This window comes from Cheilinus undulatus, linkage group 6, assembly GCF_018320785.1.
Source record: "Cheilinus undulatus linkage group 6, ASM1832078v1, whole genome shotgun sequence".
Taxonomy (NCBI): Eukaryota; Metazoa; Chordata; class Actinopteri; order Labriformes; family Labridae; genus Cheilinus; species Cheilinus undulatus.
Window position 1 is genome coordinate 20,769,359 of NC_054870.1, and position 27,644 is coordinate 20,797,002.

At 40.1% G+C, this 27,644-nt stretch overlaps 1 protein-coding gene across 2 annotated transcripts in view; it reads left to right on the forward strand.

The window, feature by feature from the left end:
- The window catches only part of LOC121511377 (pro-neuregulin-3, membrane-bound isoform), a 568,578-nt gene that overhangs the window by 481,997 nt on the left and 58,937 nt on the right, over window positions 1-27,644 (forward strand). For both annotated transcript variants that reach the window (XM_041790028.1, XM_041790029.1), the window contains one exon: window positions 26,963-26,986. In XM_041790028.1, coding sequence (XP_041645962.1) covers window positions 26,963-26,986 — 24 coding nt within the window. The remainder of the gene's footprint in view (window positions 1-26,962; window positions 26,987-27,644) is intronic.

Genomic DNA, 27,644 nt, shown 5'->3' on the forward strand with positions numbered 1-27,644 from the left:
CATGTGCACTTGACAGACTGGTTGGAGAACATTAGTCATCATACATATTACTTTCTTCCCCATGTATTTGAGCAGGTTGAGTTTACCATAAGTACTAGCAATAGCTAACCTGGCACACCAGATGGATTTGTTTCACCCATCCATCTGGAAAACCTCTCATAGCCTACACAGTGTTTGGGACAGGGCAGAGGCTTAAAAAAAAACGGGAGGGTAATTGGATGATTGGTCTTTCACATTTTTACAGGCCAATCAGAGCAACAAAACACGACGTAGCTGCTACCAAGGTGTAGTCTCCATACAGAACTGCATAACATGAACAATGAAGACTGTAGACATGTCAGTATACGACTCTTGCCGTGTGCCAAGAGGCCCTCAAGATATAGTCAGTAGGAGTGCAGCAAACAGGAAGTTTATTGGTGTGTTGTTTGTAATTTCCAAGATTTTTGGTGGATACGGCATCACAAATGCCCTCTGAAATCAGAATTCCAACTCAGAGCAACTTTGGTACCAAGAGCTTCCAACTCAATGCAACTGGAACACATTCAGTGATTAAGACGAGTATTTGAAATCGAAATAAGGAACCAAATTTAGTAAAAAAGCTTTTCAGCAGATTTAATTGTCAAAAAAAATCCCTGGGAGGGACCCCTGGCCACAAATGCAGGGTCCAAGCTCCCCAAAAAGCCCCAAATGTATTCTTTTAAGTAAACAAATACCATCGGTAAAGGAGGACGGGGCAAAACTAAAAATTTGGCACAATGGGCAAGAGAGACCATGAGAGGGAGAGGCAGAGAGAGAAGCCATTGTTTGGCTAAGTGCTAAGCTAAAGCTAAGCGAGGCTGCCCTAAGTTGCAGTTGAAAAGGCTGCAACTTAGGCTAAGAGAGCAGCCACTCAGCAGTAAGGGCGCTTGTCGGTAACTAAACATGCAACAGCTATAAAACAATACAATACAAGAACTTTATTTATCCCTGAGGGGAAATTCAATAAAAAAAAAACAGCAGTGATAAGAAATATAAAAGAGTGAACAATTTAACTTAAGCTCAAACAACGCTATGAGAACACAACGGCAATGCTACTGTACAAACAGGAAGTGATGAAACACGCTGACTTTATAGCACATCAGTGGCATGGATGTGTCAGACAGGGGACGTCCCCACATGATGACTCTGTGCAACATTTTAGGATTTTATTTAAAATCTGTGATTCTATTATGGCACCAGTTTCAAATCAGTGCATCCAAAAAGTCTCCTGAGAGGTATTAAGGAAATTGGAGCAAGTGTGGCATGCAAATCAAGACAGACAAGACTATGGTTGATAGATCCTTATAGATATATTGAAACCATGAACTTGTAGATTACTGAGTGCTACAATGGCATGCAATTACTAAAATGTATTATATTTGTACTTCCAAATCCATCTAAATATCTTACAGCCGTGTGGTTGATTTTTTTTTATCTGTGCACATAATAAAGTAAAAACTTAAAATCACTAAAATAAGATCAGGGAAATGTTTTAAAGATTCAAACTATTCCAAGTTGGGGAGTCCAAACATAAAACTTTCTGAAAAAACCTACATCCAAAGCCAGTCGACTCAACTCTTTAAACTTCCTTTGCCCCATATGTAGGCAGGATCAGCTTACCTTAAAATGTCCATGTCAAGAGTGTAGGAATTGGTTATTTATCTGGCATTTTGAATTTACTCTGAGTAATGAAATAGAGCCTGAAAAAGGAAAAGGATGGACAGAGTAAGAGACGGGGAATGACAGTTTCGAACTGTATGTGAACTAAGTACACGACATGTGCCCTGCCCTGCTGAATCATGGGTTACCCTCTGTCTGTCTCCATCCAGCTCTCTCTCCACTCTTTCCTCTCCTTTCTTTTTTATCTCTGTCAGCACCCCCCCCCCCCACCCCCCGCCCTTCATGTACTGCCTACTAAAACTCTCCTTATCTCTTAACAGAACTACCCAACTCTCTTTCTGACATGTCTTGCCTCTCTCTCTCTACTTCACTCCCCTCACTCCTGCTTCCTTCTTCATTTCATTGCTTTTGGGAACAGTTTACTCTTCCCCACCTCCTCCTCTCTTACTCATTCATCCTTGCAAAGCCTGTTGGCGAGCCACCCTCCTCTCAGTCTCTCTCTCTCTCTCCTTCCTCCCGGTTTCCAAAAAAGCCCCAGAGGCATCAGTGATTCACTGGCTGACCTTCCTGTGCTACATCTGAAGGCTGGCTGGCTCAATTTCTCCTTTACATTTCTGCAAAGTCATGTAATCAGTGCTTCAGACACCTTTAGAAAATTAAAACTTTAATCTATGGGCATACTTTACAATGCAGATTAGCCTACAAACCATCATCAGGTAAGTCTGGTTATTGCAATACATCATCATGAAGCTTATGCTGCAATGTAAGCATATTCAAGGCCTCATTATTTTCTTGTAAATTCAGTCATTACAGTTTTATAGGGAAAAGGGTTCATTTAAGTCCTCCATGATGTAAAATTGTAAAATTTGTGATGTACGATAATGATGAATTAAAGAGTAATTAGGGGGCTGCAATTTACATGGTGACTAATAGGCATAAAATGTATCAAAGTGAAATTAATCTCTTTGACAGATCATTTTCTTTACCCTGGAAGCTGATGAAACCAGAGTAAAATTCAAATTCCCCCTTCAATGCTTGTATTAAGGAAACACAAAGGGCTCAGAGATGTCCTCACGCCATAGGAGCTCAATGATGAACCTTAAAACCTGCTCAGCAACAAGAAAAGTGCAAAGAGAGGTCAGTTACAGCAGTTTTTTTAATTCACTTGTTAATAATTACTTCAAACAGTGAAAGAAAGCACATTTAATCTCTAATCTTAGCTCTGCAGCTTCTTGGTTTACGTAATGTGGTGCATGTGGTGCCAACTGGGCCACCAGAACGAGCCTCCAGCTTAAAAAAAAAACCCTTTGATAACAGAATTGTGTTCATAGGCTATAAATGGTAGACGCTGTGTCTCTTTTTTGCTTTGATTAAAACAATCGCAGAAAGATACACATCCAAGAAAGAGCTGAGTCTTTTGTACCAACAGGATTCTCAATAGACCAGGATGCATTGCATCTGTGAAAGCCCTGGAATAGCCTTATGCTTGAGTAAAAGACTCATAAAATTTCCTTAAATCATCCCTATACTGACTCAAACAAGATAAGCATATGGATAACACAGTCACAAAGGCAAATTAAAACAGGCTTATACCAGAGAGTTTATTGAATAAGGTCTAAAGACACTCTCATCTCATGAACTGGTCAGAAACTGGTCCAGCGTTCATCAGCACAGACAGTGCACTAATATAATCACAGCTGTGAGCCTGAATGGTGGACTAGACTGCAGGGTTTTGGTCTTCAAGCAGGATTTGGTGAGTTTTGTGAAGGTTTGCTTCACCCTTAATGAGTAAAATTATAATTTTATAAACAACAATAGTAAACATAACAGAAAACATTTCAGGACTTTCTATACACTGTAAAATACTGAGTATTTCATGATTTATGTATTTTTGATTTATTAGTAAAAGACTGAATGAAGCCCTTTTCAAAATAAAACTGCTAAATTTCACTTTATATTGATTTTTACTTTCTGCATACAATTTTATTAAAAATCCAATAGAACAGTCTATTTTAATCACCAAACTCATGCCATGTGGGGCCGAATTAATGCAGGCCATTTCAAAATATTGTTATATAGCAAAATATACCCCCCCCCCCACACACACACACACACACACAAATACATTCCGGTCCTGTGGGAACTGCCTAAGCCATAGTTCTCTCTCTCTAGATTGTCCTCTAGGATTTCCCTGAATTTGTGCCACATTCATTTTACTCTATGCTTGTACTCGCCTTTTAGTGCAGGCTGCCAAAAAGCACCCCTACAGCATGATGCTGCCATCACCGAGCTTTACAGTGGGGAGGGCGTGTTTGTGGTGATAGAAACGTGAGATACCGTCTTTACTGTTGGGCCAGAAATACCGTTTTACTCTCTCCAGACCAAAGAAGTTTCTTAAACTTGTCCGTGAAGTCTCCTGCATCGTTCAAGCGTAGATAGAATGAGTTTTCTTCAACAGTGGCTTTCTCTTTGCCACTCTCCCATTAAGCTTTGACTGTTGAAGAACCTGGGCAACAGTTGTTCTCTCCCATCTCAGCTGCTGAAGCTTGTAACTCCTTCAGAATAATCATAGGTGTCTTGGTAGCCTCTCTCACTAGTCTCCTTCTTGCACACTCAGTTTGTGAAAACGGCCTGATCTAGGCAGGTTTACACATGTGCCATGTTCCTTCAATTTCTTGATGATGGATTTAACTGACTTCCATGGGATGTTCAGTACTATGGAAATATATATCCATCCCCTGACTTATACGTTATAATAACCTTTATCTCTGGGTTGTTTGGAGTGTTCTTTTGTCTTCATGGTGTAATGGTAGCCAAGAATACTGATTAACCAGTGACTGGACCTTCCAGACACAGGTGTCTTTATACTACAGTAATTTTAAACACACTCACTACACTCAGGTGATCCCCATTTCACTAATTGTGAGACTACTAGCACCAATTAGCCGGACCTCTGTTGAATTAGGCCAGTCACTTTAAAGGGGTTCAATATTTATGCAATCACTTATTTTATCTCACATAATTTTGTTTAATTTTACATTTATTTTTAGAAATCCAGTTTTAATTTGAAATTTACAAGTTTTTTTTTTTTTTTTTTTTATAATTTTCTTTGTCAAAAGCCAGATTACAATTGCCATGATTGACTTATAAAATCAATAAACGAGTCAAACATCTAAGCGAGGGAATACTTTTTAGCTTCCTATAGCTGCATAGTAACATTAAAGGCACATTTATGCTCCTTTTATGTATGAAAATAAGTCTATGAACTTTAAATGATACAGCCATTTGGCCTACCTGCTCACATGCATCTGTTCTGTGGTGTGAACCTTAAAAAATTAAGATACTAAATGTAAGTGAAAGAATGGTAACAAGGGGGTCTGCAGAGTTGTCAGTAAGTTACATGTTTGTAGATGTGACATTGTATTCAAATTTCAGTTTGACAGCTACCAATTGTATTTGTCTCTTAGTCTTTTCATTTGCACATGGGATTGTTATCGCTTTTGTTCAGTGACAGGATGTCACAATAACAGGGACAATATATATTTTTACAGCAGGGCTTTACAGTTTAATAGTCTTCCTGTCACATTTTCTCTAGTTGGAAAAGATAAAGAAAACTGAATAGTGAGCTGATATGACTAGAGTTTAAATTTTCAACTAAAGCAATATGTATGCTTGAAAATCACTGAATAAAAAAGCTAGTTTTAAACATTCAACAACATTTACCTGTGTGGGTACAATACTTGCCCAGGCCAGAGATGAAAGAGCACCCTACCTGTATTGCTCCAGACTTATTACAATGTGGACTGTAATGCTAGACTGACTGGACTGAAATTTTTGAATATCAGATCATTTAATTGGTGGAGGAACACCTACTTTACCACTGTAAAGGCGCTGGTATGGCATTACATAATTTTCATAGTGGCACCATCTATGCCAAGCATCAGGACAATAAAAACTGACCACTCTCATGTTTCCCATTTTCTAAGACAGTCCTCTAAGAATGCAATAGATAGGGTCGGTGTTGCATCATAGTGTGGAGCAGGGTGTCCTTTGAAGGTAAAAAAAAGTCTCCCCCCCCCCAGCCTGCAGCAAACACTTGGTTTTTAACCCTGATACATTCATGACAATGGTATTGTCAAAGAATAATACATTTATAAACTCAGTGGCATAGGATTGTTGTCCATATGTTATAAAAGACTAGACAAATGATCCTACTGAATGTCCTAGTACCATTCCTAGATCTTTTACTACCTAGTCAAATCACCAATGTAAGAGGTACAATCACATTCACTGTAAATAAAAGAAACTCCTCTTAGGGGGCAATTAAGGACTTCTGAAAAGCTAACAAAAAGGCCATGTTTTGAGCTGTTTATGACTATGCCAAGTGTTCAAAGAGAAGATATATAGCAATTCTTAATTCTTAAGCTACTTTTGTGTCCTGAAAGTGGTGAAATATTCAGGCAAAACAGCTTAAAGATTTCATGTAGAAACAGCAGAAGGCAGGAATTTTAAAAGCCTCCATTTAAAGCCTGGACAAGTGGTGTCACACACTGAATGTTCATCTTACCCTTGTTTTCACAGCTTATGTCTGTCCAGTCTCCATGTTGTGATGGAAAATAAGACATCCAGATCATTTGCTCAGCTCAGAAGAGCTGGTTGTTTGGCTGCCAAACAGTTCCTCTTTGTCACAGTTTGGCTTTGTAATATGGATTAAATAACAGCAAAGCATGGAGGAAAGGAAACTTACACTCAAACGAGAGCTAGCTACCGCAAACTACATTCAAGAGCCATTTTACAGCAGAAGTTCATTCATGAACGCTTCATCATCTCTGGGTCATTTACCCCGCAAGGTTTATTTGATTCATAGTCTAGCAACCATTTCAATTAAAAGCATGTCTGTGACAAAACGATGAATATCATCTATGTTTAAAGGGCTCAGCTAGCTTCTTAGCTCAGAATAAGACTCCTCTAGACTCCTCTACCTTCATCTGACTAGATGTTGCTGGACGCTAGGCCTGCAGGACTGAGAAATTTGTGATACAGATCACCTCTGTGTCAGGTGAATCAGTTAATCTGAGGTAAAAATCACTATTTGATTAAGTGAAGGATTATATTCATTGTATGTAGAAATGTTCTGATAATAATTGCAACATGGGTTAATTTTAAGCTATTAATTATTATATTCCTACATCCCCATTAATTACTAAAGGTTGACCCCCACTTCCTGACCCTAAGGATATGCAGGATCACATGATTGTAAACAACATATATGATGGATTTAATGCATACAATATCAATATTCCAACATTTATGGTGTCCGTAAAATAATCTAACACTGTTTGGAAAAGGTGAGCATAACATTAAAGTTGAAGTGCTGACAATGGTTGCAGCCAGAGCGCTCTCCTACTTGACTCTTCTTTGAGTGGGTAAAATCTAAAACTATAAAGGATTGGGATTTTAAGGGTTTTTTGGTAGTGCAGAAGGCCACACAGCAGCTCTTGGACATTGGAGTTAATGGGTTGTTTTCCCCTTCAACGTAAAGTGAATTTGAAGTTTTCAGGGCATTCCCCTTAATTCCAACCGGACCCATCCACTCACATAATTTTACTGCAGTGCAAAGAAAGTATGTTTCCATGTGTTGACAGTCTTATCCTCATGTCACTAATTTCCCAACCACAATATATCTAGTGTTAGTTGTAACCTAATTAGACATTGTACACCTAAAAACCATCTGTTCTTGCTGGTGTTAAAGCAGAAGTCAACGCGGACACCCAACAAAGAACATATCAAAATGGGCGGAGCCACAGAGGGTAAATGTCCAAATTTCAGCAACATTTATAGAAGAGCATACTGCTCAAATGACTGAACATTGAAGTGATTAACAACAATGAACATGCATCACAGACAATAGTGAATTTGGGACAATGAAATATACACCTACTGCATTGTTCTGCCCATCTTATGTCCACATATGATGATTTTTGACACCAATCTTTCTAAAGCTGCTTCTAAGTTCTTTCTGTTTAGCTGTTATGACTGGGGCTTTTTGTCCTTCTGCCCACACATTTTGCCTGCAGCTCATCACAGCAAGCTCGTACCTGTTTTATGGATATTTTTTAAGGCCATTCTGGGATTTAGATTATGGGAAAAAGCAGAAACCAGAGTAAAAGTAGAGTAGGCATGTTGAGGAAAAGTGTCAAAAAAGATATTTAAAAATCGGCACGGAAAAAGACAACTTGAAGAACACACTGCACTTCATAAATTTATGATGCATAGTAACAGATACAAATATAAAGAAGGTTCAGGGTGTCATGGGATGAAAAGGGTGAATAGAAAGCATAAATGTGATGTATGTGTGCGCCTGTGTGTGGGTTTTAGCCTGAGGGCCACAGAGGAAAAGATGCTCAGAGATGCGACCCTGATGATGATTGACAGCTCCCTGTAGGCGTTCCCACAGTGACTCAGAAGTTGTCACTGACTATTTCTGTATTTTTCTCTCCCTGTTCAACAGTGCCGATTCTAAACAGCAGTTTTAAGAGATTTGAAAAATTACTCCTAATCAAAATGATGCCATATCTCACCTCACAGTGAAAAAATAAAAACCTTAATTGCCAACATGTGACACTGAAAAGGTCTTTTGTACTAAAGACTTAAAGTAACTATCTCCCACCTTTCATGAACAGTTTATGGAAAGACTTCAAGGCTCATAGAAACATCATTTATGTAAAAACGTGTCCTTGCGCTGCACCACAAATTCAGCAACTTAATTAGAGAGTGAAAAGGATTTCAACCATCTAAATCAAAACAAAAGCAAAGTCTGTTAAAAGTACTCTCAAATGGTCTGACCCCCTCTGTCTTGTTATGTGTCTTTTTGCTTAAATGCTCACCCACTAGCACAGAGTAATGGCTTCTGTAAAAGCGAGGCAAAGATTGCCTTTTCTTTGGTTAAAAACAGACCAAAACGAGAGGGAGCAGGTGATTCTCAATTGTGTGTAATTATTCCTAATGGACTGGCCACTTTCACGGAGAGTAACTGTGAAGATGTGGGTAGTTGAGGTTGAAAAGATTAAACAAAATACAATGTAAGAGCTCATTCTTACCTCCGACTCCCTCCCAGCTCTTGCTCTTTTCATTCAGCTGTAAGACCAAAGGCTTTAAGTAACGTGACATTTTTAACTTTGATTAAAAGTAACTGTTCTCAAACTTTATTTATCTGGCCAAGCAAATTTCAGTAGTTAACTCCGGATTTATGTAGCTGCTCTCTAATAATGCATAACAATCTTGTAAGAAAGTCAAGCTGAGGAAGGCACAAAAAAATAAAGTATGTAATAAATACCATGGGGTCAAGTACTGAGTCTTGAGGTACACCTTATGGAATCAATCATGCCAAAGAAACCTTATTGGCTATGGAGACTGACTTTTTCCTAAAAGATATAAGTGATATGGATCAGCAACTGATCCATTGGCTTCTTTTTTGAATTTATTTAGTTTCTTTCTTGCTTTTGTTGCCCCTTATTCATTATTACTACCAGTACAATATTCTGTGTGGTTAAATAATTAAATCTGTGAAGCTGCACTTAGTTTGTGTTCCTAATTTTTCAAAAAATAAAGTTTTTAAGGAAACGCAGATTAAAGAGACTCTTTCATAGCGTTTATCTAACCAAATTTCTTGGCGAAATATCAAAACACTTTATATGTGGTTTGGTGATGTAGCACACTCTAGGTTACATTTTTCCATCTCTATGAGGTTCTTTTGCATTTTACACTTTATATTGCTCCCTGGTATCTGAAGTTGCTGCAGAGTCTTGTTTTATTTCTAGACTACTTGGCTCTTGCCTCACAGTCTTGCACCAAAGTATCCATCATTTGACCAGTGAAGGTCAAAGCAGTGAAAACCCCCTCCTCTCCATTTGCATAGAAAACTGTCTTGCATTGCAAGCTCATCAGTCCTAACATAACATGTCAGAATTTATTTTACACAAGTCAGTAATAAAGCAAATATTATTTTATAAAACTTAGAAATAGAACTCAACTCAACTTTAAAGCTGGTGCCATGAGGACATCTTGCAATCTGCCAATAGTGCTGGAGGTCTAGCACTTCCCAACTTCAGACAGTATGAGGTACGGCTATTAAATAATGAAACTGGGCTTATGAGGATAAAACTACATGGTTCACAATCACACCCTAATATATTTAAGGTTGGGTATTCACACACAACTGCTGTAAGTTTCAAATAAGTGGCGTCTTTAGTTCACTGCTACATGCTTTTGCTAAGGCATTAGAAAATTATTAGCTTAAAAGTTGATCAATGCATGAACTTGAAATTTTTGGTGTCATAGGACAAAAACAGCAGTTAGAGCTATTCATACATTTAACTGAGGTGTATGGGGAAAAGAAAGGCACAAAAGAGGATGTCCGATAAGATAAATGTTCTTGCCGCCCATGCACATCAAAATGTACATGGCAGTGTGACAGTACAAGAATGATAGCAGAAATGGTCTCCGTTGATAAAGAGACAGTTCTGCAAATTTTGCATTGAATTTGAACATGACAGAATTGTGTGCCAAAGTTGTCCCAAAACTTCTGACTCCTGATCAAAAGGAAAAATGCAAGCAAATTACGGGAGACATTTTGGAACAAATTGAAGGAAAACTAAATTTTTTAGAAGGACTGATTGCAAACTTGGATCTTCCAATACGATCCTGAGACATAACAGTGGTCAATGCATTGGAAAACACCATTGTCACCAAAGATGAAGAAAGCAAACCAAAGCAGGTCCAAATCCAAGGCCATGTTGGTTTTTTTTTCTTCATTGGTAGCTCCGACTGTAACTTAGCCAACTCCTGAAGGAGACAAAAAAGGCCTTGTATAATCTAATCTCATCAAATTCACCCTTTTACATCTCAGACAGACAGCTGAAATGTTGTTAAAATGAGTGAAAAGAAACCTGTTAGTGTGTGGAGTTCTTGTTAATTCCTCTAGTGTTTGTCTGGAGTGGGTTTCAGGTGGTGAAATAAGCCTTAAGTAGCCTCTCTTCCCTGAGCTTGTTGTCTTGACAAATACTGTTGTTAAGGCTCAAAGCAGACAGATCAGATAAAAAGACTTTCTCTCTGGTCAGAAGATACAGATACCTTGTTTCCATAGCAACTGCTGCAGGCAAAAACACAAAAAGAAGGATTCAAAGGTAAAACAACAAATGATGAAATGATCAAACAGGTTATTGAAAGACGACATTCAGATTCAACAATGACTAAATCTGGCAGCCAGTGAATGGTTTGTTTGAGGGTGTTTAAACGTGGATTCAAGCTCAGACGGCACACAAACACTGGACCATCTGTCAAAGTCAGGAGTGTCACAGGATGCTCCTCACAGCCAGGACATTTCGATTTAAAAATACCTTCACCAAATATTCTTATTTTTGCAGATCATGACTCTGGTGTGTTTGACAATCTTTTAGAAGCATTTAGTTGGAAAAGTTTGCAGATGCACATTCACATTATATCGGCACAAGCTAAGCACAAAGTGCAGATTCATTTGTAGGAGGTGATAAATGTTTCAAATGTGTTGCCTTGCCTTCTTGCATAATATTAGCTTTAAAGAGGATAAATATTAAAATATGACTGCTTTTAGTAATGATAATGAATGCTTGAGGTGTTTTGTTTTTCATTTACCTCACTGAATAAAACAAGCTATGATCCCATTGGATGTGTACTTGCACCTGCAAAGTCTTGTAAACATCAAATTATTGTTTAACAAAGAGCAGGAGAGAGCCAAAGGGAGAAGTACACAATCCTTTTTCACAATCACATGACTGTGTGACTTATTCATGCTGAATTTCATCACGGCTGAAAAAGTGGACAATGCAATGGCATCATTTAGTTTCCCTCCAGTCCTTCAGAACAGCCATCTGTCAAAATATCCATTTATTTCCAGCTCTCTATAGAGTGCCGACCACTAATTGGAAATAGCATGTAGCGTATTCTCTGTTCTTCGCACATGGAGAGCGAGGCTATCAGTCAGTCTGAGATGTGAACATGATGCAATCGCTCCCTCATGCCCATCTGCAGAATAAATCATTTTTATCTGTCTGAGGGAAGAGAATGAAGAGGATTATTATGCCCGTTTGTGTGTGCTGTAGTGTTGTTGAAGACACATAAACACAAACATTATCTGTATTAAAGGAAAGGTTCATCGGGGAGTCTGCAGAGAAGAGGAGTCTGGTTCGGAGCGATACGCAGAGCAGAGCAGAAATAGTTGGATGCTGAGTCTGTTAAGTAAGACATACAGTAGCAGAACCTTTCAGAATAAAAGCAGGCAAAAATAAGAACACCAAAGTTGGTTTGATTAAAGCATCTCAGTTCAAACATGTGGATAATTCTCATAAACCAGCTACAGGAGTCTTGTGCAGACATAAATCCACACATCATTTTGTGATGTTACAGTTAGTACAGTGAGAGTAAATTTTCCATGAGCAGTTTCAATAAGTGGAAGAAGTACCTGTACATTTGTCCACTCAATAGCATGTGTCTTATGAGGTCAAAAGCATTACTTAACCAAATTATAGCCAGAAAAAATAAAGTATGCCTTGCTTTGGGTACTAGCGCATGTACTAAAGAAGAAAGACAAAAAAGTATATTTTTGTATTTTTGTCTTATAAAGATGGTCCCAGACAGCCCTGCCGCTCCCTATTTGCAGACCACACACATCGCGTAGGTCCTCGTCTTCTGTGGGGGGTGAAAACTGAAAAATATTTTACGGTGACTTAAAAGATAGGTGACGCTAAAGCAGAAACCCAGTGAGGGAGACAAAGAAGAAAAAGCTGCTAAGTGTGGATGCAGGAAGGAGAGGGCTGAAAGAGAATTAACCCACGGTGATGAGCAGTTTATTTAATAAAAGACACAGATTGAAATTAAAGATACTATCTTAAACAAGGAATATGGTCATTAAAAGGAATGATCATTTCTGTAACTTTCTTCCAATAAAAGTTAGTTTTGCTTAAAGACACAGGTGTGTGGTATTTGGTAGACTAGGTTATGTTATTCTTAGTGATGACTTTTTTGTAACTCAGAGTTGCTTTTGTTGTTTGACACCATCTCAGGCTAAATTACAAATTGCAAAGACATTGTGTTTATTATTTATGTTTTTTCTTATTCTTCTTAGAAAAGTATATTGGAGTAATGTTAAGTGAGAATATCAAGAAGGTGGGTGTTGAGGGCTTCATGCAGTATAGGTGGGCTGTCTAGGGCCTCAGTTTGGCCACAGGAAGCCCTCGTCCTAAAGCTATACTTGAGGTAGGATCTGATCTTTGAATTCACATTACTAGCATCCCTCTGTTCCCAAACACACTTATATATTTTGTCTGATTCAGCAGGTCGCAATATTTCCATAGTTGGTTTGCAATTCTGCCAAGACGGAAAAGATGAAAAGTCAACCATGACAACCACTCAGGTTGATGTACAGGATATTTTAAGAATACAATAATGATTCTCTTCCTGCTCCACATCTACTGTGCAGCTTGAGGGATGAAATAAGTGGATACAGTATTTTTTTTAAGCAGCAGGAGACATTTAGAATTTTCTTCACAACTATAAACATATTTAAACATAAATCAAGCAAGAGACAACCTCTTCAAGCAGAATGAGGCACAGGGCCTGAATGTGAATTGGTTAAAACTGATTGAATGAATCAGACATTGTGATCAAGTGCAATCGGATCAAGGCCTCTAATGCAAAACCACCCTGATAAAGAGGGCATAATGTTGTGGATGTTCCTTTAACTAATTTCAAAGTCAAACGCAAACATAAATTCAGACAAGATAGTGTATCCAAAGTAAAACACTGAAACAGTCAAAGTTGAGCACAACCTATTTAACAGGATAACAGTGTCTGAGTGTAAACTGTTAAATTGGTTTGCCAGTTGCTTACGCAGGCAGAATTAGCACTACCAGCCTTCAGTCCCCCTTGCAGATTGAAGTCCATATGTGCTGGTTACATACTGTTGAGTGGCTTTATGCCAATTAAGCTTGCCACGGTCTATACATAAGTTTATCTCCATCTAGATTAAAAAAAGTGCCAATCTGCTCCACATAATGAGATACATTCACTCTGTTGGTTCACATCTAATTATCAGAGAATTGCAGCAGATACCATTAACCTGAGCTACAGCCCCTCTTAGTGGCAACTGGCTACACATAACGTTAACATAACAATAAAAAAATATATATTGCTAATTAGTTTAACCGACTAGCTCTGGTGCCATCTAGTAAACATAATGACAATAATAATTGCACACATCCATGTCATCACCAACCTTAACCATGTGTTTTCAAGTTTGGCCTTATGGTTTATGTTACATTATTAAAGATTTTCCCGACTGTATAGCTGCTCCTGTGATCTATTAGTAAATTACAACTGGGCATTTGTATGTATGACACAAAAAGGCGATACAAAGAACATAATGAGGTCTAGCAGTAAGCCCTGTGGTGCACCACATGTAATTAATCACGCTAAAGAAACCCAATCAGCCGTGGAAGCTGACATTTTCCTTATTGATGGATAAGATGTGAATTAGTCTAAGGCAGTCCCAGAGATACCAGCCTCAATCTGTCAATCAAATAGAGTGTGTTGATGACTGAGGTTCAGTGAGAAAGCATTACAGCCAGTATTCATCACAGGATAATAAGTAACCCTGAAGAGTTCATTTTGATTTATTTCTCTTTTAAATCAAACGCTGCTCGATCTTTTATGCTCTAACCTTCACTGCTTTGATAGACGACTGTCACATTTTAAATAAGCTCCTTTCAGCATAGCAGCAGCATCACTGGCCATGGCTGCAGGCTTAACAAGAGAGGATTATATACCTCGATGGCAGTGCTTACATCCCTGTTTCAGTCAGAAAGAGATGATACTTTCACTTGCATGTTTTTTGTGTAGGTGTATTTGATATCCTCTCCTAAAACTTTGCCAGTTTTCTGATTGTCAGTCTGGGCAGCTGATTGCATAGATAAGTCCCTAACTAAAGAATAAAGCATGTTAAGTCTATGATTGATGATTTTTATGCAGCCAGTTAATTTCCTGGGGAAAAAAATGTTACATGGCGTCACTTTGTCAAACGACTGTAGTCTGTAAATCAGTGGGGTGGGTGTCTCAGTGGAGGTCAGCTAATCTGTCTTCCACTGTGAAGCTCCCTCCAGAGGTGGAAGTCAGCAGCAGGAAACACACAACTACAGTCACTCCTCATCACCATGTGTGCATCCACAGGGAAGGGAAGTAGGGCGACATGCTACAGACTCCCTGCCACCCACACCTGCCTCCGCCTCAGGCTGTAGACCAACAGTCACACACATGCAGACACACACAGTGACGCACTCTCACACAGTAGGGAGTATCTGCTTTCATATGAAATGCCACATTGATTTGCTTAGGGTTTTCATCTCAGTTTCTGTGGCTTTTATGAACAGATGAGTGCTAATTTCAAGGACATAACTTCACTGGACTGAAGTCTCCATTTATGGCAGGTTCAATATAAACAAACAGATACAGGAAGCTTGGAACTACTGGACTGAATTACAATGAGTTCATTGTTACACATAATGCTCTCATTATATCAAGTCTTTATACACCATGATCTTCATTTAGACAGAGGCTTTTTTAAAATTAAAACAGTAGTGTAACCATAACATGTCATGCTTCAATATCCCCTTTAATGATTTAGAATTCAAACAATAATGTAAAATACTGAACTGTAATAATCTTGTTTCATTCAGGAACACGCTTGTCATACATTTAACGATTTTATTGCAATATGGACATACAAATTTACTTGGTGAAGGGGGCTCTGCTCTAAAGATGCTCCCTGGGCTAGTCAGGCAGCATGCTTTGACTATCCAGGGAGCACAGAGCTAGTAACACCCTATGGATAGACACATTTATGAAAATGTGTATTAAATACAATAAATTAGTTCAAAAGCAATTAATCCATAGCATGAATCTGAATATAAGGGTGCAAAGAAGCTTTATGCTATAAAGGAGGAGGCTGGGGTGGAGGAGGTGACGTTTTGCCAGCAGCAGCAGCTGTGTGGTGCTTCAGCATTAATACAAGCATGAATTAGGTTGATCAATGTTGAGTGAACAAATTATGATTTATTGGGTGCACATTTGATAATTGGACTAGTTAAAGAAACCTACTATATTGAGTTTCTTTAATATGTAAGACATAAACCAAGTGAACATATAGATTTAAGTTGAGCCAACATTTTCTGGGGCTCAACTAAGAAAGTTGGCTCAACTTTTTTGGTTTAGCCAACTAGAAAATGATGAAGAAATATTTCCTAAAAATTTTTTTAAAAACTGCGGTGAGAGAAAGACATGAGAGAAAGGATGACTTAAGTCGAGCTGTTTACTAGTCTTGGCCAAAGAGAAACAGTGAAATCAACAAAGTGAGAGGATGAAGCCAGATTAATGAAGCCCAAAGTGGTTCATCCTGCCTTTTCGTGAACCTTAACCTTAATCATAACTCAAAATATGATCCTGCAGATTCTGACGTACTGTAACCAGACTGTCTCTAAGGTTCACAGACACACAAGCTGTGAGGAAACAGTCCTTGACTATAGGAACAAACAGCATTTTATCTTACTGAAGAATGTGAGTTTAGACTATCGACCCAGTAGGAGAGGAGAGACACCTAGAGTCTCCACTCCTGACCATACATCTTGACCTGGGACTTTGGAAAAACTTAGCAGAACATCTGTGGAGACACAGATGTGCAGAAATATAAGGAATACTGGAAAAGTCCTTGACAGAATATATATTGAAAGTGGGGAAAAAATCTGTCAACTCCACATTTTTTGGTTTTGAGCATGTAATTTTAACTCAAAGGCAACATGAGGTATCAAACACTCAAAACAAAAAAGCTGTGAAATTTGTAACTTAATTATTTTATGTCGAGCCCCATATATTCAGTTTTACAGTGCAGTAAACAGGTTCCATCCAGGGTGTAAAACAGGAGGAAATCATCAACAATCGTTCAAACAAATATCAATATACAAACTTTCGGCTGTCGGCATCAATGCATTCATTGCAATTCCATTAATGAGTACTTTCTGCAGTTACTTTAATCTCGTATTTTATTTTCCCTCTTAGGAAACTTTAGTTAAGCCAATGCAACATCTCCCTGTAGCTGCAGTGATGTAAAATAAGTACAACACTGTGCTTCAAAGGCGCAGCATGTAAAATTTGAGTAACTTGAGTTGAGTAGGTAACTTGAGTATATGTGCAATTATTACACGGATATGTCTGTATCTTCATAAAAAATACATATGCAACAGAACATAAGCAAACACATACAATACCTACACCTACAGAACCAGCTTACTAAAACTTGTTTACCTCTCTAGAGAATGAGCAGATGACCAGTCTAAAAGTAAGAAAACACAAAGACAACAGTCAAAATTGGGCAAAATTAGTTTACATTTAGGGAAGGTATGTCTTTGATTATTGTTGTGATGAATTGTTTCATGGTGTGAAACCAGGATCACAGCATCTGCCGATTTACAATGTCAGACCTTAGCGCCAGTCTTCAGTCTTCCATGTAGATTGCACTCAATATGCCTGTGCTGGTTACATATTGCTCCAATTGAGTGGTTGCGTGCTAGTTTCACTTGGCACAGCCTGCACCTAAGTTTGTCTCCAGATCGAGAATAATGTAAAATAAAGTGCTCCTTGTATGAGAGGCCATCTATTCACTGTGCTAGTTTACAACCCAGCAGTGGCCATCAAGTGACATTTGACAGGCATTTCCAGCAATAGTTAGTTCAATCAAATTAGACATATAGTGATAGTTGAGGCAGGCCAGAGTCGAGCGCTGTCATATATTTGAGACCAGCTGATCTCAAGCAAGTACTCATCAGCTGACAGCCAGCTGATCTGCTCTAAGTACGCTCATGCTGCCATATCTAAATTGCTCTAGTCTGGCTATACTTTGCTGCTCCATCTGCTTGCTGCTTTTTGCCCCCCTCCTCCACCCCAGCTTCTCCTCTTTGCTATATCTGACTTAATAAATGGCATGCTGTCATTGATGCCTGCTCTGTTCTGGGTTTATTGCTGCTTCTTTCCCTGCCTCAGGTTTTCCCTTGTAGGCACAGGGAGAGCAGAAACATGTGCTGTTCCTGCTTGATGCTTTCCACACAGGTTTGTGGAATGGCAGAGGGACCACAGAGCAACCACACCGCCGTAATAAATAATGCAATAAGAACAAATTAATAACTCCTAATACAGAGAAAACGTACGACTGCAAATCATGTGATTCTTAGCAAAGGAGTCCTGACTGAATGGTAATTGTGGTGCTACCAAGGCAGGAAATTTGATAATCATGAGCATCCCTATACCAAACAATATTAACAATAAATAAAAAATTTTCTAGATGATTTAAATTCAGGCCTATCCTTTGATTATTGAATACTGGACTTGTAGTTTTAAGTATTCCAACACTAAACTTCTATCAGAATAAAAGACCTAAACTCTCATTTATCATGGAAGAAATTTCCAGTTGTGAATTCAAAGTTGGTCCCAAATTATCAGTAGAAATGTAAATTCCTTTCTTCCAACTCAAACATGACTCTACCTCTCACAATACTACTCCTGAGTCAAGAATCTAGTTTCCTCACATTGTGCCTCCCTCAAGTAAACCTTTTGTGAAGGTGAAACAATGTTCTTTTGGAAAGTTTCCAGCCTGTTTTGGTCTCAGATATAACATCTCCAGTGGTACTTGCAGACCAGCATAATGATTCAAAGGCCATCAGTTCCCACAGAACACATTTAACATACAACACATGGCGGGCCCTTCCATCTAAAGTGGTTTACGGCAGCGGCTGTGCATACATCTTGAGTATGAGTGGCCCCGATGGGAACTGAAGCTCATATCTTGACAGTGCTGGTGCTGATATATGCTGTACCCACCGAGTTACACAGAAAATGAAATCCCTAACCTTGGCAGCTTTAGTGCTAGGCTCTACTCATTGAGCTCCATGGGAAATTGAGTTTCTAACCCTGGCAGAGGAAGCACTTATAGCTCTACCCAAAGAGCTGCAAGAAGTGCAGAATTTCAGAGGATAGATCATACTGTCATTTTCTATTGGCTTTACAGAGGTCAGTAAGGTCACTAAAGACAAAAATACGTATGAAACTTAAGACTAAACTTGGGCACAGATTGACCGCCTTATTCAAAGAAAAGCCAAATGTGGTATTTGTGTATATATCAAATGAAAAAGTCATACATATTTTTCTTGAACCCATATGTGATCCAAGGTTTTCAATAACTTTAGAAATATATATATTCCTGTGTACTTTCTCTGAAGGTTTTATTCAAACTGTAAGGTTGAAAAGTATTTGTCAAAACCTGAAACTAGATATTTCCAAAAGCTTTCAAGTGAGAGCAGCATTTATCTTGTTCACCTCCTCCTGTCCTGCATCACAGGTATTTCTGAAGAGAGAAATCAAGAAGGCAGAGGAGAAAGGTCTTTGGGTCATTGGTAAAGTGAAAAATGATCCGCTTACATCCTTGCTAGCATTCCCTGAAAAAGATTGAGGGCAGATTGGACAGAGCTTTTGGCATTAGAAGAAACCAGCTCACCCACTCTCAGATGTAGGGCAGGGCCACTCAGGAGATAAAGTCACTGTCAGTGTGGTGAAAGCTAGCAGTGACACCACAGACAGCACTTCAGGACTTCCTTGAGATTATATCTTGGTCAGTGAGATGGGTATCTTTTATAGATACATATCTCATATGGAGCTGAGAAAACTCACTGAAGCTATGGTCAGGCTTATAAAACACATTTCTTAAAAGCTGCAGCAATTATATCAGGTTTTGTTTGAATCAGGAAAGCCAGATGGTCATTTTTAGAGCCAAATCAATTGCTCACTCTTTACTTTTAAGGCACAAAGTCATAAATCAAAGCAGAAAATGCCACCAAAGTAAACAAAAACAGTACTGAATTTAAAATATACTCTCCCAGTCATTGGACCACTTTTACATCCCAGGTCACTCTTACACATTCACTCCACATTTCCACACTGAGACACCAAGGCAGCCTTGGGAGCAATTTGAAGAAGCTTAGGATTGAACTCCCAGCCTGCTGGTGAAATTATGATCAACTCTAGTGTCAGAATAGGGGGTCAATAGCCAAAGTCAAAGTACAGAGTATTGCTGATCCTCAAGTGACTACTTGATGTCAGCAAAAGCCAAGCAATCCTGATAAGGCATTCAATTAAATAAGCATTTTAAAAGTGAAAGACACATTTACAGCCCATATCAACTGTTCATTCCTTATTTCAGTCAGGATCCCTGTCAAAACAAACATGATTGCAGTTGTACTTTTCTTTGTCAGCAGTTATTAATTTGCCGTTATCTATATTTGGAAGTGTGGCTGTTCTGGGATCCCCCTTCCTTTCCAGGAGCCCATATTGAAAGCATAAATCAAAAACAGCCCACCTGAGGACACTGTTCCGGTGCCCACAAGGAAAACCTGAGGCAGGGGAGGACGCCAGAGCAGAAAAGGCATCAGTGACCACAGAGTGATACTGATTGAGTAAGAAGCAGAACAAAGGAGAAGCTGGGGTGGAGGAGGGTTGCAAAAAGCAGCTTGCAGAGGGAGCAGCAAAACTTAGTAAGGCAAGAGTATTTTAAATATGGTAGCATGAGAGCACTTTAGCCAATAGAGTGCTTAGAGGGAAACAGCTAGCCCTCATCTGATGATGACTTGCATGAGATCAGCTGATCTCAATTGTAAGGCAGCATTTGACTCCGTGGTCTGACTGAATTCTAACTATATGCTTAAATAGTCACAAATTCATATAGCAGTTTTAGTATACAATTCTGGCTGATGCAATGCTACATACATATGTATATGTCAGCATGCATGGCACAAAACATAAGGATACATATCCTTATTGGAAGTAGGTTGTTGGCAGTTTTGGAAGTAGGTTGTTGGCAGTTTTGCTTAGGCTGAACGTGTTAGTTTCACTCTCTCTGCAACAATAGGTGAGGCAGTTGACGCGTGTGGCTCCCTCTATTGATTGCTAAAAGTGTAAACTGCCGGGGCGGAGTTTCACTGTAGCCCAAGCTTTAAGAGAGTTTGAATCTAAATTTGCCAGCAGAACAAGCTCTGATCTTTGAGATAGGAAGGGAGAAGCTACTTGGTAAGAGGAATCTGCTTTTGGTTGTTTCAGTTGGAAGTAGGTTGTTGGCAGTTTTGCTTAGGCTGAACGTGTTAGTTTCACTCTCTCTGCAACAATAGGTGAGGCAGTTGACGCGTGTGGCTCCCTCTATTGATTGCTAAAAGTGTAAACTGCCGGGGCGGAGTTTCACTGTAGCCCAAGCTTTAAGAGAGTTTGAATCTAAATTTGCCAGCAGAAAAAGCTCTGATCTTTGAGATAGGAAGGGAGAAGCTACTTGGTAAGAGGAATCTGCTTTTGGTTGTTTCAGTTGGAAGTAGGTTGTTGGCAGTTTTGCTTAGGCTGAACGTGTTAGTTTCACTCTCTCTGCAACAATAGGTGAGGCAGTTGACGCGTGTGGCTCCCTCTATTGATTGCTAAAAGTGTAAACTGCCGGGGCGGAGTTTCACTGTAGCCCAAGCTTTAAGAGAGCTTGAATCTAAATTTGCCAGCAGAACAAGCTCTGATCTTTGAGATAGGAAGGGAGAAGCTACTTGGTAAGAGGAATCTGCTTTTGGTTGTTTCAGTTGGAAGTAGGTTGTTGGCAGTTTTGCTTAGGCTGAACGTGTTAGTTTCACTCTCTCTGCAACAATAGGTGAGGCAGTTGACGCGTGTGGCTCCCTCTATTGATTGCTAAAAGTGTAAACTGCCGGGGCGGAGTTTCACTGTAGCCCAAGCTTTAAGAGAGTTTGAATCTAAATTTGCCAGCAGAACAAGCTCTGATCTTTGAGATAGGAAGGGAGAAGCTACTTGGTAAGAGGAATCTGCTTTTGGTTGTTTCAGTTGGAAGTAGGTTGTTGGCAGTTTTGCTTAGGCTGAACGTGTTAGTTTCACTCTCTCTGCAACAATAGGTGAGGCAGTTGACGCGTGTGGCTCCCTCTATTGATTGCTAAAAGTGTAAACTGCCGGGGCGGAGTTTCACTGTAGCCCAAGCTTTAAGGGAGTTTGAATCTAAATTTGCCAGCAGAACAAGCTCTGATCTTTGAGATAGGAAGGGAGAAGCTACTTGGTAAGAGGAATCTGCTTTTGGTTGTTTCAGTTGGAAGTAGGTTGTTGGCAGTTTTGCTTAGGCTGAACGTGTTAGTTTCACTCTCTCTGCAACAATAGGTGAGGCAGTTGACGCGTGTGGCTCCCTCTATTGATTGCTAAAAGTGTAAACTGCCGGGGCGGAGTTTCACTGTAGCCCAAGCTTTAAGAGAGTTTGAATCTAAATTTGCCAGCTGGGGCGGTTAGCGGCTGTGCACAATCAACTCAATTGTGCACATCTGTGGCATATCTCTCTATATAAGTACACAGACTGCGCTGAAGCGTCAGCCCTTGTGGAAGCCCAATTGTGTGAAGACCACATTGGGTAAAGACCAGCGAGTCTACCTGTGTGAGTCCACCGAGCAAGGCCACAGACAGGCAGCACTGCCTCATAACAGTCTAACGCACCCCAGCAGTCTAACGCAACATGTGCAACCAAAAAATACAAGTCATATATGGGAACAGAAAGAAGCACAATAGTTACAGAAAACGAAACCTGCATAATCTATCCACTTTGCAGAATGCCTCTTTTCCACAACCTTTTATCACAGTTGGCCTCTGGAACTGCCAGTCTGCAGTTAACAAAGCAGAATTCATCAATTCCCTCACTAAACTGTCTAACATTCAGGTCCTAGCCCTGACAGAAACTTGTCCGTCCTGAGAACACTGTAACACCAACTGCTCTATCAGTTGATGCAGTGTTCTCTCATACACCTCGCTCTTCTGGCCGAGGAGGTGGCACAGGCATTATTCTTTCTCATAGCTGGAACTTCAGCCAGTTCAAACCCTTGGACAATAACACCTCATTTGAATATCATGCAGTACAGGTCACTGCCCCAATAAAGGCTTACATGGTTGTGGTATACCGCCCACCTGGGGTCACCTGGACAACTTTATTGTGGAACTGGACATGTTACTCTCAGACATCCCTGATGATGGCACACCATTGGTTGTCATGGGTGACATGAACATCCACTTGGATAGAGCCCAGGCTACTGATTTTATTTCACTACTGTCCTCCTTTGACTTGAAACTGGTTCAAACGCCTCCTACACACAAGGCTGGTAATACACTGGATTTGATTCTAACTCGCAATTGCTCCACGGCTAATTTGAGTGTAACACCACTTCACCTCTCTGACCACTACTTCATTCAGTTCTCACTTGGCTTACCTGAACTTCAACAATCTACTACTCAACTAAGATCATACAGAAACCTTCAGTCACTTGACCCAACACAGCTGTCTGACGAGGTCTCAGCTGCACTAGCCTCATGTAACGAGTCCTTCACACTCACTGTTAACGAGGCCACAGACACATTCTGCTCCTCACTGACCTCCTCTCTGGACAAACTCTGCCCTCTGGTGTCTAAGCCTATTCATACTCCACCTTGTCCCTGGCTCACTGAGGTCATCAGAACCCAAAGGGCAGGGCTCAGAGCGGCAGAGAGAAAATGGCGTAAATCCAAACAAACCACTGACTTGAGTGTTTATCAGCAAAAACTGTCCTGTTTTACCTCTGCTCTAAAATCTGCTAAGAAGGCGTTCTATCAATCAAAGATCTGTGCTGCCACTGATGCATGCAAACTCTTCTCTGCTTTTAACTCGCTCCTCTCTCCTTCAAACCCACAACCCTCCAGTATGTTGACTCCAGACATGTTCGCCTCCTACTTCACTGACAAGGTTTCTACCATCAGCAACCAATTCTCTGAGCCTGTCCAACTCAGTTTTCTGCCACCAGCTAGTGATGCATCACTTAGCTCATTCTCTCCACTAAGTGAGAGCGAGGTCACCAGGCTTCTGCTTGACTCTAAGCCCACAACCTGTCCCCTCGATCCGATACCATCACATCTCTTGCAGGCGATTGAGCCCACAATCAGCCCTGCTGTGAGTTGTATCATTAACTCCTCTCTGTCCACAGGTGTTTTCCCAGCTGCTTTCAAGCAAGCGCGGGTTACACCACTGCTCAAAAAACCCACTCTCAACCCAGCCCTGGTTGAAAATTACAGGCCGGTCTCACTTCTCCCATTCCTATCAAAAATACTGGAGCGCACAGTCTTCAACCAGCTCTCAGAACACTTGCAGAACAATGATCTACTTGATCAGAATCAGTCTGGCTTTAGGCGGGCCACTCTACTGAAACTGCACTTTGTCGGTAACGGAATCACTTCGCTTGGCCAGAGCAGCTGGTCAGTCCTCAGTTCTCTTACTGCTGGATCTGTCTGCTGCCTTTGACACAGTAAACCACCAAATCCTCCTCTCCACACTCTCTTCACTTGGTATCTCAGGATCTGCCCTACAGTGGTTTAAGTCCTACCTCACAGGGAGATCTTTTAGAGTATCATGGAAGGGAGGAGTGTCTAAACTGCATGGCTTATCAACAGGGGTGCCTCAAGGGTCTGTGCTTGGTCCCCTACTTTTCTCAATATACACCACCTCACTTGGTGCAATCATCCGCTCCCATGGTTTTTCTTATCACTGCTATGCAGACGACACACAGCTATTCCTGTCCTTTCCACCAGATGACACAACTGTCTCAGCTCGGATCTCATCCTGCCTTGCTGATATTTCTAAATGGATGAGGGAACGTCACCTTCAGCTCAACCTGCCCAAAACGGAGCTCATTATCATCCCAGCCAGTCCCACTGTGGAACCGCAGATCAGTATCCAGCTTGGATCAAATAATCTCTTGCCCACTAAGTCAGCCCGGAATCTGGGTGTCATGATTGATGACCAGCTAACCTTCAAGCTCCATGTGGCCTCGATTGCTCGGTCCTGCCGTTTCGCCCTCTACAACATCAAGAGGATCAGACCCTACTTGACAGAGCATGCTACACAACTCCTAGTACAGGCTCTTATAATATCACGTATTGACTACCGTAACTCATTACTGGCAGGCCTACCTGCATGCACAGTTATACCTCTGCAGTTGATCCAGAACGCAGCAGCATGCCTGGTCTTCAACCAACCCAAGAGAGCTCATGTCACGCCTCTTTTAATCTCTCTACACTGGCTTCCAGTTGCAGCTCGCATTAAATTCAAAACTCTAATCATTGCTTACAAAGCAGTAACTAAAACTGCTCCTGTTTACCTGGAGTCCCTCATCCAGGTCTACACCCCTTCTCGCCCACTACGCTCAGCCAGCGAAAGGCGCCTGGTACTTCCAGCACATCATGCTCCTAAGTCACTAGCTCGACTCTTCTCCTCTGTTGTCCCTAAATGGTGGAATGAATTACCCAACTCCATTCGATCTACAGACTCCCTGTCTACTTTCAAGAGAAGGCTAAAGACCCAGCTCTTCAGAGAACACTTTGCACTTAGCTAGGCAATTCTCTACTGTTGTCCCCAGTAGTAGATTGAGTCTCAGCCAGACTATTCTCCACTGCTGTCCCCAGTGGTTGAATGAGTTTCCCAACTATAGTTAGCTCGCACTGTCCTGCTCTACTTCTGGGATTTCTTTGCCCAGCTCTTTGGGAATGATCCAGCACTTGGTACTTGGTAAATAGTTGTTGTGAAGCCTAATGAATGGCAATTAGTGATCCCACATTTTCCTTGATTCATTGTTGCTGTCTAAAAACAAAACAAAAAAAAAACATAAAAACAAAAAAAAAAAAACAAAAAAAAAAAAAAAAAAAAAAAAAAAACAACGTATATTTTAGGTACTCTGCCTTAAACTCTACACGGCAGCACTTGCGTCCAATTGAACCTGAAGCACTTGATGGCACTTACTGATGTTGTTTCTTCTTGTCTAGATCATTGCTTGTGTTGTTCTTGCTCTCAAATGTACGTCGCTTTGGAGAAAAGCGTCTGCTAAATGACATTGTAACATTGTAACATTGTAACATATAAAAAAATGTACATACATACATATATGTACACACATGTGTGTACAGATGTGTGTGCAATGTGTGCAGGTTTGATTTGTCTTGAGGCAGTTTTTCAGATGGGTTTTGAAGGAGGTGTATGTAGGGCTTTCCTGAATTGCAGTTTTGTTCCAGATGTTACTGCCCCTAACTGTCCAAAGTTGGTGCATCTGAACGACACCTTACAGTCCCCTCTGGCAGTGGTCCTGCTGGTTATAAGCTGAAAGCTTACTTTGGCACAACCAGCAGTGGTCCTGCTGGTTGTGCCAAAGAAAGCTTTCAGCTTATAAAGTATTGCAGCCAGTACCACTGTCATCATACAGTTTACCATTTTATTGCAAAATGGATATACAGTTTTACTTGGCAGAGAAGGCTCTGTCAAGCAGTATGCTTTGAGTAAAAATTGATGTTACTGCATCTTCACTTCATGAATTCATTGAACTAAAACACTCTTAATGCTTAGCAAAAGAAGTAAAAAAGAAAATAAATGAGTGAAAAAAAACCATAAACATGTAAAATTATGACATACAATAACAATGGATAAACCTTAACTTACTTATTTTTATGGTTAAAAAAAAAAAAGAAAGAAAAAGAAAAAAGCCAAAATGGTCCAGCTAGTTTATTTAGCCGATTTTAAGAAGAAACTTTAGCATCAATTAGAAAGCCCTTTTTATATCTTCTATTTCTGTTCAATGCCAAACCAAAAATATTAAATGTTGCATCTCTTTTAAACATAAATTTGTTATTTTCTTAAGCACCTAAACCCAGTTAAGCCTGATATTGGACAAACAAATGAAAAATCTCCCTCCATATTTAGCAACAAAAGTTTCTTAGTCCTTGTTTATGCGAATACATGACACCATCTTTTTTTTTAAATCTTGCACAGAAAGTAACTCCATAATGAGAAAGGCTGTTAAAATCAGGTCAGGGTTCATTTTAAAAAGTAAAGTAAAGGACTGCATTATCATCCCCATTACTGAGGGTCCTCACAAAAGCAGCTGATCTAGTGTGTCCATATGTGCGTTTTTCTCGTATCATTACGAGCATGTGTCTTCTGACTTCATGTGACAGCGGATAAACTACCGACACAGCAGCTTCTGTGAAAGAACAACAAGTCAGTAATGATCTGGCTATTCGCTGTGACACATTGCTAACGCACACTATTCTTAATAATAACTCCATTTTCTTCTCCCCCCTTCTCTCTCCTCCCTGCTGCCTGGAACGACAGATCACTTGGGCATCGAGTTTATGGGTAAGGAAGCTTCTTTTCATGTCTTGCATTTGCACGGGTCATGACTGTACACATCACAGCCTCTCATATTACATCAGCACTGTGACATGTGATTACTTACACGCAGTATGTGCAGTGTCTATGACGTGCAGTTACAGTACACATGAACATTCCTAATCACATATGGCATCGTTATATCATCGGCTAAGAAACAATAGAGATGAATGAGTGTACATTCTTATACGTGCATTCACAACCTTCATATACACACACTGCTCTGCATTTCTCTGAATTATTAACCCCCTTTCTTTATCACTCTGCTCTCTCTACACATATGTATTTATTTTATCTCCATCTTTATTCTCTCTCTCTTTTTATTCATGCTCTCTCTTTCTTTTTCTCTCACAATCGGTTATGAAGTGTCCCCTCAGAATACCAATGTGCTGCAGTCGCCTTGGAAACAGTGAGAACAGAGAGGCAGGCAGGGGTACAGTGAGGGAGTTTTTATGATGTTGGCACTGTTAACAAATGCTCTCCTCATTAGTACGCGCGTGTATGCGTGCACATGCATGGCACACGTTAAAGTGTGTGTTCCTGACATCTTTAGCTTTCCACCAATGTGAGTTAGATGAGACTCTTCCAGTGATTGTGCGGTAAACATTCGTGTGAATGTGCGAGT